Source organism: Babylonia areolata, chromosome 4 (genome assembly GCF_041734735.1).
Source record: "Babylonia areolata isolate BAREFJ2019XMU chromosome 4, ASM4173473v1, whole genome shotgun sequence".
Taxonomy (NCBI): Eukaryota; Metazoa; Mollusca; class Gastropoda; order Neogastropoda; family Buccinidae; genus Babylonia; species Babylonia areolata.
The window spans coordinates 46,398,658-46,418,657 of record NC_134879.1 but is presented as its reverse complement, the minus strand read 5'-3'; the positions used below and the strand labels follow the sequence as shown (position 1 = coordinate 46,418,657).

Genomic DNA, 20,000 nt, shown 5'->3' with positions numbered 1-20,000 from the left:
AATCTTTCTCTGTCTCTGGACCTTGCAACTGGAATGAACTTCCTCTTTCGCTTTGTCAAGTCTCCACACTCAGCTCTTTCAAGTCTGGCCTTAAAACCCACCTCTTCCCAAAACAGCCTCCCTTCCCTGCTTCTTGTCTTCAGTTTCTCCAGTTTTAGAGTTATGCATGCGTGTGAATGACTGGTGCGAAAGCGCTTTGATTTGTCTCTGCACAAGATTCAGTGCTGTATAAATACCATTATTATTATTATTATTATGAGCCAGGGTAAAAGATTCTTTTAACTCACTCAGTACGGCCAGTCCTCTCTTCTCCTCTACACAGACCCCTCGGATGTCCAGTGGGTGTCTGAATGACCCAACCTATAGCTTCCGTCGTCAGAATTGGGGTATTCTTTGTCAACATTCACCTCTTTAGTATAAGAGCCTTCCACTTGCAATATTTTGATGATGGTAATTGGGGTGAAACGCTGTTAACGTCGTCTCTTTCGCCGTTCGTATGGAGAGAGTTAACATCAAGCCAGAAAGAGACAGAGAGATGGGGATGGGAGAGAAACGGAGACGGAGACAGAGACAGAGACAGAGAAACAGACAAAGAGAAAGAAACTAGACAAGAAAATTGTACCACTCAAGGATAAGTCAATTTTAAGCTCTTCCTACTCTTTCCTTCTGTTCTTGTTAATAATATTCTGTCTAGTCTATACTTAGAGAAACAGAGAGAGACAGAGAAAGCGAGAGAGAGAGAGAGCGACAGAAAGACAGACAGAGGCTCGAGATTATTCACTTGGACTGCTCATTCCTTTATATGCCCTCGCTAATCCAAGCTGTCAAGTCAACAGTAAAAGAGAGAAAACTCAAGGCTCCAGATGGATCAGTCATATATATGCCAACGCCCCCCTATGAAGGGGTATGTGAACACAAAGTAATGAAAACACCGTATGATATGTAAAAAAAAAAAAAAAATTGACATCAACACAAACCGTAACCTTGCCTTCTCCATGAAACAAAGTGCAGAAAAATCAATATTAAAATGACGCAGTGCTTTCTCGGAATTTGAAAGCTTCAAATATTATCCGAAAAAAGTGTTGTTGTTTTTTTAGAGGAGGTTGAAGACATAAATATGTTCAGTTCAAACAGTGTTGCTGGTATTCACGCTTAACAAATGTTTTCGATTTTACTTTGGAGCCATGCAACAAAAGAACAAATTGTACAGAGAGAGAGAGAGAGAGAGAGAGAGAGAGAGAGAGAGAGAGAGAGCACTGAATTGAACACTGAACACTGAAATATATTAATGTCATTAGCTAAAAAGCTCTAGCGATATAGTAGGTACTAATCAGAACAAAATGGTGCAAAACAGATAAAACGGAACAGAAAGGAAAAAACAGAACTGAAACAAAATTAACTGATAAGAGATTAGCGACACTTTGGCTACTTTGCCATTATCTTAAAGTGCATGTGACAGTGGGGTACTGTGCCTTTTGTTCAGTCGTTCGTCTCCAAGGTTTGGACAGTTTACAGAAAACAAAGTACATATAATCATATGATAAATATTTACGCATGTAACATCGACACACATCATATCAGTACAAACACATAATAAAGTACATATAAATCATGAATTGATATTTATGCCTGAACATCAAAACCCATCATATGTATACGAAAACATCATATAATTACATTGTCGAGATTGACCATCCAAATGTGTGTGTGTGCGTGCGTGCGTGCGTGCGTGCGTGCGTGTGTGTGTGTGTGTGTGTGTGTGAATGACATTGACACATTCTATAGTCCATTCAGCAGTTAAGCTCTATACATGACGGCTGGGAGGCGGGGGCGGGGGGGGGGGGGATTATCAATTTTTTCAGTCAGTGCCAATACAAAGAGACACTCTCAGTCTCAGACATCTCAGACACCTGCACACGCACTCGTATATGCTTAAAGCACCCACACCCTTGACGTGAGAGAGAGAGACAGAGACAGAGACAGGGAGATGGGCAATAAGAATGACAGACAGACAGACAGGCAGACAGAGGGGGTGCATGGGTTGTGTTTTGGGGCATTTGGGATGGTGCTATGAGTTTACTGACAGACAGACAGACAGACTGACTGACAGACTTGGATAGATCTAAATACTTACTTGAATCACAGGAACATGACAAAGCATGTTGCTGATTTATGTTCCACATCCTTTTCGAGTGGCATGCCCTTTCACTCTCTCTCTCTCTCTCTCTCTCTCTCTCTTTCTCTCTCCCCCTCTCTCTCCCTCCCTCTCTCTCTCTCACCCCCCTCTCTCTCGTTAATAATTTATCATCAGGGTGGAGAACCGAACATGTCACAGTGCAGTTCCGTGCGGGAGCTTTTCAGCCTTCTTCCTCATTTCCTATCGACTGCTCGTTTGCCCTTGGTTATACAGGGCTTGGTAGAACAAATAGTATTGCATATTCCCCATATGTGTAAGCCATTGCATAACAGTGCAGAAATTATCATTTCATATCGTTTATTTTTTTTTCCATTTATTTGTCTTGCTGGCTTTCACAGACACACACACACACACACACACACACGCACGCACGCACGCACGCGCGCGCGCGCATACACACACACACACACACACAAAGCCCGCCACTCTCCCTTCAAGCGCACTTTGCCCTCATGCTGCGCCCCCCCCCCCCCCCCGCCCCTCACCCCACCCCTTCCCCCCATAACACCCTCTTAGAAGAAACGCCATGTTCACTTTGTTTATCCTAAAAAAAATAAATTATGCCAAGCGCTCTCTCCTATTTTTGCGAACACTTCAAGCGGAGAAAATAGCAACAACTCGTAGTTTGCATTATTAAAAAAAACACACCAAAAAACACACACAAAAACAGTGTTCAGCGAACGAATGACTGCACACAGTAAAAACAAACAAACAAAACAACAACAACAAAAAGCAATACAAAACAAAAAAAACAACAAAAAAAACAACAAAAAAACAAAAACCGCTTGCTGCAAGAACAAGGTGGCCAAAGCGAGCGGCTACGTACATAGAGGAGCTCTTTGTGGAGTGAACGAGGCAGACAGTAAGAGGGAGGACACGGGAACAGGGGGTGGTGGCCAGTGGAACGGTCACAAATCGATGCTGCAACACGAACGAAGCAAACCCACCAAACCACCACCACCACCATCATCATCCCCACCGCTACTGCTTCCGCCACCACTACCACCACCACCACCACCGCCACCACCCGCTACACAACGGAGAATGACATCGCTGCTGGCTTTCTCTGTCTCTCCATCTCTCTCTTTCCGAGCTGGATTGAGCGCTCTTGAAACAGAAGACCTGGTTTTGCCTCACGCTCGACTTGTGTGTTTGATCGTTTTCGTGGAAAATCGGAAGAACGGGTGGTTTTCTTCTTCTTTTTGTTTATTTAATTTTTTTTTTAATCCCCGAATGTTGTTCCTTGGGAAAAAAAACAACAACAACAACAGAGAAACTAAAATATCTATTTCTTCCGAATGTTTTTTTCTGTGAAATATCAGATTTTTGTGTGTGTGTGGTCCGAAAGTTGTTCTATGAAAAAATTGAGGATAACTAAAAAAGCTTTGTCCAAATGATGTTTTGTTGAACTTCTGTGGAACTAAATTCTTACTCCGATTGTTGTTGTTTCGTGAAAACTGAGGAAATAGTGTGTTTCTTCAAATGTTATTTTGTATTTAGCTTACACAGTTACGCGGGAAAACCTTACTATATCAGTTCGGTAAGTGAATGAAAACAACAATAGTAACAATAACATCAACGACAACAACAGCTGAGGAATTAAACTATTATCTTCGAATGTCACCCTGTGAAAATCTGGGAAACTTTTAGATTTCTTCCAAATGTTGATCTGTGCATTATTTGCGGGGGAAAAGCACGACCAGCTTGTAAGATAATATAGCAAACTGTGAATACCACTATGTTGTTGAAAGGGGATAATTAGGACCTAGTGATTTTTTTTTTATGGGTTAAAAAGCCCGTGAAGACTATATTCGATAACTAGCAAACACGTCAAATCAGATCGGCAGACTCGGAAATATAGGCATCGAAGTGAAAAAAACAACAACCCAAAAAACCCACATATGTTGGTGTTTTCTGTGAGTCCCAAAACACGTTGATTTGTGCCGGTTTTCTGCTGGGTTTCTGTATGCCTCGTCTTGGAAAAAGAACAGACAATGCTTTGGTGTTTCCGGTTATCTGTCGTTGTCTGGTGAGCAATTCTTTTTCGTGGAATGTTCCGTGATGATCCTCACCGTACAATTCTCATCGCAGATTTCTGTGATTAGTTGGAGACTTGTTGCTGGCACTACCCATCAGGAATTTACATAAGTTTATTCTGTTTATGTTTCACAGTACAAGTATAACTTGATGTGCACGGTGGAAAAAGAAGGGAACTCTACGCACCTCTTCGTTTCCCGATTATCTGCTTTGGAACACGGCATGCAGATTGTGTTTTAATCAATTGGAGACACTCTTGGGAAGAGAATGTGAACAGTGGTAAAAAAAAGAACAAGAAAAAAAAGAAAACAACTCTGAAAAAATAACAAAGAAAGAAGGGTGTAGATAATGCTTGAAGCAGAAAAGAAGGTGGAACGGTGTGAGTATTAGTGAAGCGAGCATTTAAATTAACAGATTGTTGTGTCTAAAAAGAACTGTCATTCCACACACAACCTGACTCAAAGACCACCATCGTCACGATTCCTTCACCCATGACAACCCTGACAGTAACCACAGAGTAGAAAAAAAAAAAAAAAAAAAAAAAGTGGCCAACTGACTCGTTCATGTTCAGCAGCAAGGCATGGGGGTTCGCCGACTCCCCCCGAAAACTGGCCTCTCTCTGCTGCGGCTTCTTCACCTCCAAAGGGAAGCGGGACTCCAAGGATAAGAGTGACGATGACGAGGTGGACGGTGAGGAAAAGCAGAAGAAGAAGAAGCAGGAGGCGGAGCTGGGATCCGTGGCAGGCAGCGCGGAGGGCGAGGCCCAGAAGGTCAAGAAGTCTTCAGAGTCCGTGGCCTTGTACGGGACCACGGAGAAGGCGGACCACTCCCCTGGCAACGGTATGTTCGTCTGTTTTGAATTTTTTTTTAAATATAGGAAGTTGTGTGGAATGAGGTGTAGGTGTGGTTTAGCGCGTATGGATCACTCCGCACGCTTTGACACTTCCCTGAAACTGAAATCAAAAATAAAAATGTATTCCATGTTTCAGTCTGACAGACATTGTGGAGTGAGGGGGTCTCGTCAGAGTCGTTGCACAGTTTTTGTTTTTGTGTGTGTGTGTGTGTGTGTGTGTGTGTGTGTGTGTGTGTGTGTGTGTGTGTGTGTGTGTGTGCTATTCGTGGTTATCAGATTAACGCTTTTAGTTCGTTATCTGTTATATGCTTTCCTCTCTTCGCCTTTCTTTTTCTTGTTCTGCTCCTCCTTCTCTCCCTCCTCCTTTTCCTTCTCCTGTTCTGAATTATCCTTCTGTTATTTCTCCGTCATCATCATCATCATCATCATCATCATCATCTTCTTTTTCTTCTTCCTTCTTCTTCTTCTTCTTCTTCCACTGACTGACTATTGAAATTTCCGAATTTCATTTTATTTCTTCTTAACCTTATCATTTCATATTCATTTCATATCCACTCTTAGCATACAGGTGCAAGGCGGGTTTTGTCTTTCTGATGTATCAGGTTTCTCAAGTGTTGTTTCATACATACATACATACATACATATATCTATCTATCTATATATATATATATATATATATATATATATATATATATAGGTATCAACAATATCTTTCTACGATGAGACTGGCCGCTTCAGCAAAGGCCAAATCGTGGTGTTTTTGGCAGTGATTTGTATGGCTGATTTGATTAATTAAGTGGGAACCACCACGAGGGACTGATGGGGGGGAGGCTTTGCCTTTCTTGTTTCACTGTCCGATGGTCTGACGCAAAGCAAGTCTGACGAGACTTTTGATGAGCTTACCACACTAATTCCTGCATATCTCGCACGATTGCACCACCTCCCAAGCTCCATTCCTTCATCTCAGTCTTTCACTCCCCGATTGAACGAATGAGCCTACTTCTCGTGTTTGACACCACTCTTTTTGTATTTATAGGATATGTGTAAAAGATGAACGTATGTAATATTTCAATGTCCCCAGGGGGTACACGAAATAAACTCCTTGCTTTGCCTTGCCTTGCCTCTTTCTCTGTCTCTTGATTTCTTTGTCCCTGTCTGTCTGTCTGACTTCCTGTGTGTTTCTCAGCCTTTCTCTTTCAGTCTCTGTCTTTCTCTCCCCTTTCTTCTCTCAGTCTCTGTCTTTCTGTCTGTTCCTCTCTGTCTCCCTGTCTCTCTCTCTCTCTCTCTCCCCTCGAACGCCAGCCTTTCTCTCTGTCTCTCTCTGTCTGCCTGTCTCTGTTTTATCTGTTTGTATGTCTGTCATTCTCTCTGCTCGAATATCAACCATTCTCTCTGACTCTCTGCCTCTGTGTGTCTGCCTGTCAGCATGTGTATCGCTCTCCTCGAACTACAACCCCCCCCTCTCTCTCTCTCTCTCTCTCTCTCCCTCTCCGTGTCGCTCTCCTCTAACTACTCTGTGTCTCTGCCTGTTTGTCTGTCTGTCTGTGTCTCTCCACGAACATCAACCTTCCTCTCTGTTTCTCCTGGTCTCTGTCTCAATATGTCTGTCTGTCTGTATGTTTCTGTCTTTGCCTGTCTGTCTGTCTGTCTGCCTGTCTATGTCTCTCCACGAACATCAACATTCCTCTCTGTCTCTCCTGGTCTCTGTCTCAGTATGTCTGTTTGTCTGTCTGTCTGTCTCTCTTTCTCCGAACATCAATATCTATCTCAGTCTCTATTATCTATCCCTGCTACCCCTGTTCCTGTCTGTTTCTCCTCGAACATCAGCCTTTCTGTCTGCCTCTGCATTTCTGTCTGTTTATATCTCTGTCTCTGCCTCTGTGTCTGTCTGTCTCTGCCTCTGTGTCTGTCTGTCTCTGCCTCTGTGTCTGTCTGTCTGTCTCTGCCTCTGTGTCTGTCTGTCTGTCTCTCTTTTTCTCTCCCTCCCCCCCCCCCATCCCTCTTTTTCTCCCTCTCTCTGTGTCGTTCTCGTTTTTTTTTAATGTCTTAGTCTTTTCTCTTCTTTTCATTTCCTCTTCTGTTTTCACGTTTAGGGATTTGTTCTTACCTCACGACTGTTCGCTGTTCCAGGGCTAATTATCTGTCTGTAGCCGTGTCAGTTACACGCTCTTTCTTGCTTTCATTTCCTTTTTTTTTTTTTTTTTTTTGTTCTTCATGTCTGTCGTTCTCATTCTTTTCTTCATTCCGTCCCTCCTCCCCTCACCCCCCGCCCTATATTTCCCCTTCTGTCGTCCCCTCTTTCTCTCGAGGGCCGGATGAGAAAAAAAAAATTCATTGTACGCTTACTCTATTACCCATAGTAAATAGAATTTATCCGTCCATTCTTTCTCTGTCAAAGCCTGTCGTTTATCGTTAGTGTCAGCATTGTTGCATTATCGCCCATCCGAAAGTGTACAGGGCTATATCAAGGCTGATGTCTATCTCTGTCTGTTTGGTTTTTTTTGGTTTTTTTTTTTCCTACTGTGTCTTTGTCTCTTTCTGTGTTTCTGTCTCTGTTTGACTCTGTTTCTCTATCTGTGGTTGTTGTTTTTTGGGTTTTTTTTTTTGTCTCTATATTTTTCTCTCTGTCTCTGTTTCTATCGTTGTCTCTGTTTCTGTTTCTTTCCATTTCTAGTTTGCTGTGATCTCTCTGTGTCTTTTCTCTTGTCTGTCTTTCTGTATCTTCTCTCGACTTTCGCGACTCTGTCATTTTCACCCTTTTTTGGGGGTAGTGGGGACATGGTATTAAAGAGACAAACAACAACAACAAACAAACAAACAAACAAACAAAAAGTCTTGCATTTTTGGGTATGAATTTCAACCAAGATACACCAGGAACATAACTATCTGCACAATCCCAGAAATAATCTGTTCTGAGTTGCTTTTATCCAGAAGGTCGTTACACAAATAACACATCAATCAAAAGGACATTTTACACACACACACACACAAACGCATGCACGCACGCACACACGCAGGCACACACTCATACACCCCCCCCACACACACACACACACAGCGCGTACTCACGCACGCGTGTAATGACACACAGAGGCCGAACGGATGATAAATAGTCATAGTCATCTTCACCATCCGTAGCCGTTTTTGTCTTAATTGACTATTCACATGGGTATTTGTCCGAAGGAGTTGAAGGCAATTAATATCATGTCACGAAATTAGAAAACATAAACAACGCACACACACAAAAAAGCGTTCCATCATTAGATTTTTCTTTCAATACCTAATACTCCAATTTCCTTTTTATGTTGTCCACCCGTATGGTAATCGCAAATGTTTCTGCACAACATGTATTAACGTGTGACACCCACCCACACGAAGTTCAGTCTTGGCCAGTACTATTTATGTATATATATATATATAGGCACTGCCTTTGAAAAGCATGCCACGGAGAGAGCGTGACCTAGAGAAAGTATTGATCCACTGTTAAAATGTTTGGCCAGGAGTTTCTACTGTGTTTTGGGTGTGTGTGGAGAACGTTTAACGTGAACGTATTGTTTCAGTTCTTAAAGTTTGTCGTTCACACTTGACTCGTTCGTGTGTGTGTGTGTGTGTGTGTGTGTGTGTGTGTGAACTGACTCACGACCCGGCCTTGTTGCAAAACCTTGCAGTGGAAAGAGCGTCTTTTGTCACACGTATTTTGACTGTGTCCGTCCCGGTTCGCTGGGTGGGAATTCTGAACACAAAGGCTGACAGACTCTGTGTGTGTGTGTGTGTGTGTGTGTGTGTGTGTGTGTGCGTGCGTGCGTGCGTGCGTGCGTGCGTGAGCGCGGGCAGTGTATGTGTATGCATGTCCGTTGCATGGGATTTCTGAACACATAGGAAATGCACACAGGCGCGCACATACACTTACATTTACGCACGCACGCACGCACGCACGTACGCACACACACACACACACACACACACACACAACACAGACACACACACATTCAAACAGGCGCACACATATGTATTATTTCTTTCAGGGAGGGTCATCTAAAGCCTATGAGTGTACTCATTTTGGAAGCCTCGTGCCTCGTGGATATGAAACGAGCGTTCGGATCTGAAGGAAATTTGATGTTCCGCGTAGGCTGTCCACGAAGATTTGGATTCGAACCTTTCTTTCACAGCTTTTTTTCTGTTTCATGAACTGCCTCCACACACACACACACACACACACACACACACATATATATATATATATATGTGTGTGTGTGTGTGTGTGTGTGTGTGTGTGTGTGTGTGTGTAATCGAACAAGAGAAAAAAACTCGAAGAAAACAGCCCTTTCGCATAATTCTGAAAAAAACCCAAAAACAAAACAAAACACAACAATCCGACTTTAGAGACGCTTCAAAGACTAAAGTGGTGTCTGTCAAAGGAGACAGGAAAAGAGCGCACAGCCAACAACATCATACTACTTCAAAGTCGGCAGCTAATAAAAAATTGGCGGTACCACGGAGCTATGAACTTTGCAGTCCCCTCGTGACGATGAAGAACTACTGCCATTTGTTATGGCCTGACAGGACCTCAACGTCGTCTCCTGGATCAGACTTGTCAGACACGCTTGCGCGCGCGCACGCACGCATACGTATTGTATCCATGACACTAGGTACTAGACAGGCATACACATACACAGGGCCACACGGTCTCGCCGCCGCCGCCGAAAAAAAAAAAAAAGTCCCGCGGATATAATTATGACCATGTTGATCTGCAATAGTTTCTGCTCCAGTTCGTACCTCCTCCCCACCCCCCGTCACCCCCTCGTTTGCCTTTCTCCTCCCTCTCGATCTAAAATCTCGAGTCTGTGTGTGTGTGTGTGTGTGTGTGTGTGTGTGTGTGTGTGTGTGTGTGTGTGTGGTCAGCCATATATGAATGTGGCCAATGTATGTGTGTGTGTGTGTGTGTGTGTGTGTGTGTGTGTGTGTGTGGTCAGCCATATGTGAATATGGCCAATGTATATGTGTGTGTGTGTGTGCGCGTGCGTGTGTGTGTGTGTGTGTGTGTGTGTGTGTGTGTGTGTGTGTGTGTGTGTGTGTGTGTGTGTGTGTGTGGTCAGCCATATATGAATGTGGCCAATGTATGTGTGTGTGTGTGTGTGTGTGGTCAGCCATATGTGAATATGGCCAATGTATGTATGTGTGTGCGCTTGTGTGCGTGCGTGCGCGCGCGCGCGCGCGCACGTGTGTGTGTGTGTGTGTGTGTGTGTGTGTGTGTGTGTGTGTGTGGTCAGCCATATAATTATTATGAATGTGGCCAATGTATGTACGTATGTATGTGTGTGTCTGTGTGTGCGTGTGTGGTCGGCCATATATGAATGTTTAGTGTGGTTCGGTGTGGTTCGGCTTGGTCAGTTGTCTCTACTCGGCTTGGTGTGGTTCCAGACATCTGTTAGAGAGGGATAGAGGGAAGAGAGAGGGGATAGACAGAGAGAGAGAGAGGGGGGGAGGGAGAGAGAGAGAGGTGGACGGTAGTGGAGGGAGAGAGGGAGAAGGGAAGAGAGAAACAAGGGTGAGGATGAGCACACACACACACACACACACACACACACACACACGTGCATGCGCGCACGCACGCCCCCACCATCCCTCCACACCCCTCCCACACCCACACACACACATTTAAGCAACAGGGAGAGAGACTGAGTGAGCCAGAAAACCTGACACCACCGGGGTCACCACCTTCATCACTGTTTTCTATCCAGCGTCGAACAAATAAAGAACGGCTGGTTGGAAAATTGAACTGGATTCATTGATGATTTGGATGTGGTTTTGATGCTCTTCTGCTATGTACTCAGATTTTTTTTTTTTTTTTGCATCCACATAGTTTGATAAGCATCTTTGTCAGTGAACGGCTGGCTGGAAAATTGAACTGGATTCCTTGATGATTTTTTTCTTCTTTTTCTCAAGGCCTGACTAAGCGCGTTGGGTTACGCTGCTGGTCAGGCATCTGCTTGGCAGATGTGGTGTAGCGTATATGGATTTGTCCGAACGCAGTGACACCTCCTTGAGCTACTGAAACTGAATTGGACGTGGTTTTGATGCTCTTCTGCTATGTACTCAGATTTTTTTTGCATCCACATAGTTTGATAAGCATCTTTGTCAGTATCAATCCTTCTGTCGTCTACCTATCTCTCTATCATTTCTATGAAACCCGGGCGTTCTGAGCTGAGCTATCTTACGATGTAATGTTTCTAGTGAAAATATGAATTCAGGTCAAGTTCTCACATCAAAGCCACATCCGAAAACTAATTTTGGAATCGCATCTCTTTGCTTCATCTCGGTGGAAATCTGTGGAAGAGTTAGAGAAGAAAAACAACAACGACGACACGTTATTCTCAATGGCATTCATGTCAAGTCAATGGGGAGAACCTCTGGCAAATTAGACAATCATTACAAGACGACGTTCCTCTGTGCCGTGTGGGCTGAAGTAATAATCATCATAGATTCCTCCGGGCTTTGAAATTTGACCCTGGCTTAAAACAAATACGAATACATTTTGACACACACACACACACACACACACACACACCTGTGGTATTGCATTAAGGTGACAGGGCGTCCCAGCGGAGAGCAGAACTAATTTATTCCGAAAATTTCGATTCCAAAATAATAACACTACTAACACAAGGGGGAACAGACGAGGTTATTGCTTTCTACCTGGTATTGAATGATCTTTTTTTTTTTTTTTTTTTTCAAGAGCTGCTTGATGTAAATGCCAGGAAATATTAAGACAGAAGATTTCCTGGCAGATGCGTATTATCACCTGATTTTGTGTATTATTATTATTTCGTCTGATTAAGAAATATTCAACCGTAGTCATTGTTGCAAACGTTTTTGTTTTTTTGGGGGGGTGGGGGGGGGGTGGATTCATTTGGAATGCTTCATTTCTTGTTCTTTTATTCACAGGAAAATGATGTAATAATGATACAGATTGACGTTCACACCTCCCAGGCAGGGAGCGCGTGGCGTTTACAGCAAAAACAAAACAAAACAAACAAACAAAACACACACACACACACACACACATAAGCATATATGCATCAAATACACCATACACTAATAACAGTGCACACATAAACACGCACAGACGCATGGACCCGCACACACATGATCAGCAGAAGCCCAAGAAGCATATAAGCAGAACATGGGCAGAACGGGAGAGTTTAAGAGTCTTTTTTGTATTGTATAAAAAAAAAAAAGGAAGAAACTTTTTCAACCGAACTGAGAAATCGGCTTGACGGACTAAGAACAGTTTGTTCCACTCCACTGGACCAAGGCCGGGGAAAGATCAGCAGCCAAAAGTAAAGATCTAGGAGTATACATATATATAATATGTGGAGTGACAGCCTAGAGGAAACGCGTCCGCCTAGGAAACGAGAGAATCTGAGCGCCCTGGTTCGAATCACGGCTCAGCCGCCGATATTTTCTCCCCCTCCACTAGACCTTGAGTGGTGGTCTGGACGCTAGTCATTCAGATGAGACGATAAACCCTAGTTCCGTGTGCAGCATGCACTTAGCGCACGTAAAAGAACCCACTTTCCATTTCTACTAGTCTGAAAACCGAAAGTCACCATCGTAGAAATAGTGAACCGGAGATGAAATGGAAGATGAAGCCCATGCACCTCAATAGTCGAGAGCCACAGAGGTATGATAAGTGTCTGACCTGGTCACCACAGGGAAAAGAAACATGAAAAAAAAATCTGTGCTGTCGAAAAAAAAATTCCACTGCTTTCGAAAACCTGAATGCGTCTGGAAAGTTTTGTTGTTGTTGAAAATCGTTCAGTTCAGCGAAGAGCAACTGTTTGGCTGTCATTGTGTGTCATACCCCGTGAATCACGAAATTCACGTGCTAAAAGTTTTGCCATGGAAAACTTGACCGTCCATTAGCATCTCGGGAACGTTACCAATCAGCGCAACAGACCGATGCAAGTGTGTGTCGCAGTGCGGCACTTGAGGTAGTTTGACAACCGAATAAAAGTTTTGTGACATGAGAATCGGACCTGACCCACTTTTAAGTAATACACTGCGAGACCCCCATGGCCACAAAAGGAATTTTCAATGAACTGGACGTAAAAAGAAGAAGAGAGAATCCATAGACTTTCGTCTGTCGAGCCCTGAATTCTACGATTTTGCTTTTGTGATGTGCTTACGACGGTAACTCGGTATCCGTGTGGGAAACTTTTTTTTGTGGGGCGCAGCAGCCGAGTGGTTAAAGCTTTGGACTTTCAATATGAGGGCCCAGGATTCGAATCTCCGTAACGGCGCCTGGTGGGAAAAGGGTGGAGATTTTTCCGATCAACATTTGTGCAAACCTTGCTAGTGCCTGAACCCCCTTCGTGTGCATACGCACGCAGATCAAATAGGCATGTTAAAGATCCTGTAATCCATGTCAGTGTTTGGTGGTTTATGGAGACACGAAAATACCCGGCAAGGATCAGCCAGGACGGAATCATCGGCAAGTCGATGTTGGTCGTGTAAAGGAAAGAAAAAAAAGACAAAAAAGTAAGTCTGTACATAAACAGCCATTTGTTTTTGCTGATTTTATTGCTTTCTGTAGCCGTATTTTTAGATCGTTATATTAGAAGTTAAGAGGTAAAATAATGATTGTTTGGCTTCAACGCCCAAAAGTTCAAGGTTCAAGGTTGGCTAGACAGATATTGTCTGTAATCATCCGTCAGTAGTTCTAAATTGGTAACATTCCGCCCAAGAAAGTAGCGCTGTCATTGATTTTTCGGGTGGTCTGATATTGATATCACCATTGTGAAAAGACGTCATATTCCATTCCGTTCCTATCTGTTTCATAAAATAACATCCATCCCATCAGCATCCCTCTTCTCTCTCTGGCTCGCTCTGTCTGTCAGTCCGTCTCTGTCTCTCTCTGAGTTAGGTTCCATGCATGATTTCATTTGCAAGCATATGTCTGTGGTGTGTGTGTGTGTGTGTGTGTGTGTGTGTGTGTGTGTGTGTGTGTTGCTTTTGCTGTTTCCCTTTTTTTCTGCCCTTAAGGACTGCACGTAAAAAAGCAGTTATGCTAACTCAACAAACTTCATGAAATAAAAAATATTCCTTTCGTTTCATCTACTTCTTCTTCTGTGTTCGTAGGCTGCAACTCCCACGTTCACTCGTATGTACACGAGTGGGCTTTTACGTGTATGACCGTTTTTACCCCGCCATGTAGGCAGCCATATTCCGTTTTGGGGGGTATGCATGCTGGGTATATTCTTGTTTCCATAACCCACCGACCACTGACATGGATTACAGGATCTTTAACGTGCGTATTTGATGTTTTGCTTGCGTATACACACGAAGTAGTTCAGGCAATAGCAGGTCTGCACATTTGTTGACCTGGGAGATCGGAAAAATCTCCACCCTTTACCCACCAGGCGCCGTCACCGAGATTCGAACCCGGCATCTAATTTTTCTCTGTCCCCCTCTGTCTCTCTCTCTCCCTCCCCCCCCCCTCTCTCTCTCCCCCCCCCTCCCTCTGTGTCTGTCTGTGTCTCTCGCTATCGGTCTCTCACTGTGTTTGTGTCTGTCTGTCTGTAATCTCCATGCCGCACAAATTGCTGACGTCCACTTTTTGTGTACATTTTTGGAATACGCATGCGTCATATCTAAATGTGCTTTTCAGCTTAAACGTCTTAACCCCCCCCTCCCCAACCCCCCACGGTGGTGTCTATATTGTCATGAATAGGTCTGTTTCCTTCCTGCCTGCTTGCCTCAGTGCCTTCTGTGTCACGATGAGAGCAGACAACGATCATTATGAAACGTAGTGCGGTGGTTTCATTATTGTTATTATTTATTTATTTTCTTTGGTAACAGCCGGTTTTATTTTCTGAAAGTCAAAACAGTTGTAGATGATTTGCATTGCTATTATCGTTCCATTTTTGACTCACTTGTGTAAACAAAGTGAGTCTATGTTTTAACCCGGTGTTCGGTTGTCTCTCTGTGTGTGTGTGTGTGTGTGTGTGTGTGTGTTAAACTTTAACATTGACATTTTCTCTGCAAATACTTTGTCAGTTGACACCAAATTAGGCATAAAAATAGGAAAAATTCAGTTCTTTCCAGTCATCTTGTTTAAAACAATATTGCACCTCTGGGATGGGCACAAAAAAAAAAATGAAGCCTAATTATATGCAAACTGCATTTACTGTTATATTTATATTTTTTGTATTCTCTAAACTTGGCACTTTGATCTGATATTCTGACACATCTACAAGAGCAGTCATTATTATCATTTTTTGTTCAAACAGGAACTTCTTTTGCTAAGCATGGAAGTTTTATTTATTTTGCAAACGTTTTGGTGCAGATAGTAGAAAAGGGAAATTAATCTGTAATTAATGCTAGGGGACTTAATTTGCTTTAAACTGATCTTTCTCATCTTAAACATTACATTTGAAATTATACTCAATACATAAAAAGCTTGTGTGTTTTACTCTGTGTACAGGGCTTTCACCGTGTTCATTCGCGCAAGTGGTCTTTTTCGGAAAATACTAAAATAAATACGACGAGTGGACTTTACAGATCTATTGGCTGAGCCCTTAAGGTCATGGGCAAAAATCAACTGCGTACACATTTATACACATTCAAAGCGCGTGATCATATTCTTCACGAACGCGAACGACGCCATTTTATTTTAAGTTGTTGACCTGCCCCTTCAATCCTATATTCAATGGACAATACACGATAACATGTGATGGAAAGTTGGAGAAGGAGACCGTTAAATATTTATTCAGAGAAAGATTTGTGAACTCCTCGTCACTTACTGGATTATGCCCCAAACTGCCATAAAAATATCCACAGAATCATTCGGAATTCACAGTTAAAAATTGTAAACCATGCGAGTTAATACCCTTGAATTGATCACGATGAAACGAAAAAAATTTCAGTCTTGACTTTTCTCAAAATGAAGTCCTTTTCACTTCTTACAACGTTTAGAAGTACTTGTACTTGGCTCTACAGGTTATTAGTTTAAGAAAATACTAAATTTTCATATCAACTTTAAAACTATAAAACTAGAATGAACATAAAAGAGAAATTGAATCGACCGTGTCGTACTACATTCCCGGCGGGTGTAACTAAACTTGTACATCTATCTAGATCTAGAGAAAACGGCTAAATGTTGCAGTGTGATTGCGGCGATAGCCACGTCTCCTTCACCGCGGACTTAAGAAGAATTTTTTTAATTTTTATTTTATTGACCTTAAAGATTTTTTGAATGGCCAAGATACACCAGAATAATATGATTTGAACAGCGTTCTCACTGCGAATATCGCAAATTGATTTATCGCCCTTTAAAAAAGTATGTTCAAATATTAAATTTTAGGACGTCAGTTAAGGAGCCACGATAGTGTAATGGGTAAGACAGTTTCTTCACACCCGAACACGCGGTGTTCGAATCTGGTTAGGCCTTTTTTTTTTTTTTTTTTAACCCGAAGTTTTATAATGACAAATACAGAACACATATTAACGATTAGATTTTTTTTAAGTGTATCACAAGTGAGTTTTGATGGCCTTGCCTCTCTTGTTCTTCTATTTTTCTTCTATTTTTCTTCTTAGCTCTCCTTCTTTACCTCCCTCCATCCCCTTCCCCCCCCCCTCCGCCCCCCCGTCTGTGTGTGTGCGTGCGTGTGTGTGTGTGTGTGTGTGTGTGTGTGTGTGTAGTTCTGTACAATTTGTTTTTAAAAAAAGTAGGGTTGGAGGGGAGCGAAAGTTATAGCAAGAAGAGTGGTTAGTAGGTGCCTATGGCCTAAGGCTATCGCACATAAATGCTTAATAACATCTGGGAAAAGAACATTGCGAAATATTTGTCTTTTGTCAAAAGTTCGTGATGGGATTTGGGAACAGAACATATCGGGTTATAGTTGTTTAATTCATTTATTTATTTATTTTTTTGGCGTTGATGTTAGACGTAATTTGAAACCGTTATTGCCGTTCGACCTTTCGCTGACAAGATTGTTGGTTTTTTCTTCTGACATTTGAGAAGTTTAAAAATGTTTTTGAGTCACCTTTCAACTTCTGGGGGGAAAACGAAGAAACTGAAACTTGTTCGCGTGAAAAGTTTGCTTTCCCGATGCTTGGTTTGGTAAAGTGATACCCTTCGTGTGTGAAATAGATGGCGGTGGAGAAAAATCCTTCGTGATTAACATCCCCTTCTCCTCCTCATTCCGCCCCCTCCCCCTGTTTTTACACACACACACACACACACACACACACACACACACACACACATATATATATATATATATATATATATATACATTATTATTTTTAATGAGAGTGTTGTACTTTTGTGTTTCGCTGCAAGCGAACATCACTCTCCGGAGACAGCCTGTCGGGAAGCTGTTCAGAAATTGGCGTGAACGGAACAAAAAAAAGTGTGCGCGGATTCATGGGCGCAAAAAACAGAAGGGTGCGTGTGTGGGGGTTTTTGGGGGGGGGGGGGGGGAGGGGAGAGGAAAAATAGTTAAGGAAGAGGACAGAGAGAGAGAGAGAAGAGAGAGAGCAAATTCATCTACAAGAAAGCCCAGCTCACCACTTAAAAGACGCAGACTGAAAGATAAAGGAATGTCACGGAGGGGGTGGATAATGCAGACAGATCGACACAAAAGGTTGAGAAATATGGACAAAGACTGGACATTTGTGCATTGATTTCACCGAGTATTTGTTTTCATTTAGAAGATAAAGACAGAGAAATGCACCAACCAACCAGAGAGAGAGAGAGAGCGAGAGCGAACAAATAAATCGAGGGAGTGGATAAAATCCTTCGTAAAAACCATGCTGAGAGACGATATCCCCTTAGCTGCTCTCCACACCCGCTCCCCAACCTTCCTCCTCCGAGTTTTACATCGACTGATGATCGTGCCTGTGTGTTTTGATGTAAGATAACATCGCTGTCCGGGAGGAGCACAGCCGGAAAGCATTACAGAAATTGCCGTGAGATGACCAGCTGAATGGAAAAAAAATGAGCGTGCGCACGCGCGTGGGCGCTAACAGTCTGGAGAGCACATTTATCACTCGGAAAAAAACACAAAAAAACCGGAAAAAAATAAACAAACGAAAAAATGTGCATATGGACGCAGACTTTGAGATTAAGAATAAGGAGGGGTAGGAGGGGATGGAGATAAACCGACCAAAAAACTGCAATGGGGGAAAGAAAATATTGAGACAGATTGGTATTGTCTGCACACTTCTTCTTTTTTCAGGCTCCCCCCCTTCGAGACATTGTCAACCCACGCTTTCTCCCAATCCCACACTTTCTCTCACATTGAGAGAAAGCGTGAGGGCGCCACCATGCGTTCTCTTACTTCACGAGAAACCGTGAGATTGCGAGAAAGTGTGGATGGTGGCGGGGGGAACGACCACGCTTTCTCGCAATCCCACGGTTTCTCGTAAAGTGTGGGGGGATTCGGAAAGAAGAAATCGAGCTATGGAAATGAAGTGTTATCGCATGAGACTAAACATCTGATACACTGAACACACCACCTATGAACAAGTGCGTCAAAGAATTAAGCAGCACTTTATGAACATCTGCTGACAACAGTTAACTCACTCAGTACGGCCAGTCCTCTCTTCTCCTCTACACAGACCCCTCGAATGTCCAGTGGGTGTCTGAACGACCCAACCTTTAGCTTCCGTCGTCAGAATTGTGGTATTCTTTGTCAACATTCACCTCTTCAGTATAAGAGCCTTCCGCTTGCAATATTTTGATGATGGTAATTGGGGTGAAACGCTGTTAACGTCGTCTCTTTCGCCGTTCGTATGGAGAGAGTTAAGAACATTACGCTGGTATGACCACGTAGCAGGATCCAGTGGCTCTGCAGAGGGAAGGAGAGGGAAAAACAAGAAAAAAAACAGAAGCAAAATCGATGGACTGACAACATTGCAGAATGGACAGGAAAACCATTTTCAGAGACCCAGGCTTTGACACACACAACCCGACAGACATGGAGGAATCCGAACGGTTATTTACTGCAGCGTTCCAATGACTCTTCACGGAGTTGAGAGAGAAGAACAGCAACGTTTAAGCTTTTAGATCGACAGAAAAGGAAAGTAGAGGGATGTAGTTGGAGTCTTTCCCCCCCTCCCCCCTCCCCTGTCAGACGCCTTGGCGATGTCACATGTTTCTCCTGACCTGCATTCCTTCATTCAAAAGGGCTGTTTTATCTTCCGCCTCGCTCTTTCTTTTAGTCTTGTGTTTTTCTGTTTGCCTGCATGCCCCCCGCCCCTCTCTCTTTGCCTCTCTCTCTGCCGCCCTCCCTCCTTCCCCCCTCTCTCTCTTCTCTTTCTGCTCTTTCATGTCCTCCCCTTTACTATATGTCGCCGCAGTTTTAGCGCAAATACATTGTATGGTATTTCTCTTTTTATCACAACAGATTTCTCTGTGTGAACTTCGGGCTGCTCTCCACAGGGAGAGCGCGTCGCTACACTACAGCGCCACCCATTTTTTTGTATTTTTTCCTGCGTGCAGTTTTATTTGTTTTTCCTATCGAAGTGAGTTTTTCTACAGAATTTTGCCAGGGACAACCCTTTTGTTGCCGTGGGTTCTTGTAAGCGCTAAGTGCACGCTGCACACGGGACCTCGGTTTATCGTGTCATCCGAATGACTAGCGTCCAGACCACCACTCAAGGTCTAGTGGAGGGGGAGAAAATATCGGCGGCTGAGCCGTGATTCAAACCAGCGCGCTCAGATTCTCTCGCTTCCTAGACGGACGCGTTACCTCTAGGCCATCACTCCACTTATTGTGAACTCCAGTTCCGCAATTTCCTGCCTGGGAATAAATGTGTCCCGCCATGACAGATTCTCTTTTCTTTCCGTTCCTCAGAGTGAAAAAATTTTTTCCTCGACATTCACACGATTTTCGCGTTTATGGG

General features: G+C 43.2%; 1 protein-coding gene across 4 annotated transcripts in view; it reads left to right on the top strand.

The window, feature by feature from the left end:
• The window catches only part of LOC143281230 (synaptotagmin-14-like), a 183,482-nt gene that overhangs the window by 70,278 nt on the left and 93,204 nt on the right, over positions 1–20,000 (top strand). The window contains exon 2 of one of the 4 annotated variants that reach the window (XM_076586325.1): positions 4,370–5,074. The exons of 2 other annotated variants lie outside the window; for them this stretch is intronic. In XM_076586325.1, coding sequence (XP_076442440.1) covers positions 4,798–5,074 — 277 coding nt within the window. In that variant the 5' untranslated portion in view covers positions 4,370–4,797. Of the gene's footprint in view, positions 1–3,727; positions 5,075–20,000 lie in introns of those variants that run through there. One more of the 4 variants, XM_076586326.1, reaches the window with a different exon arrangement.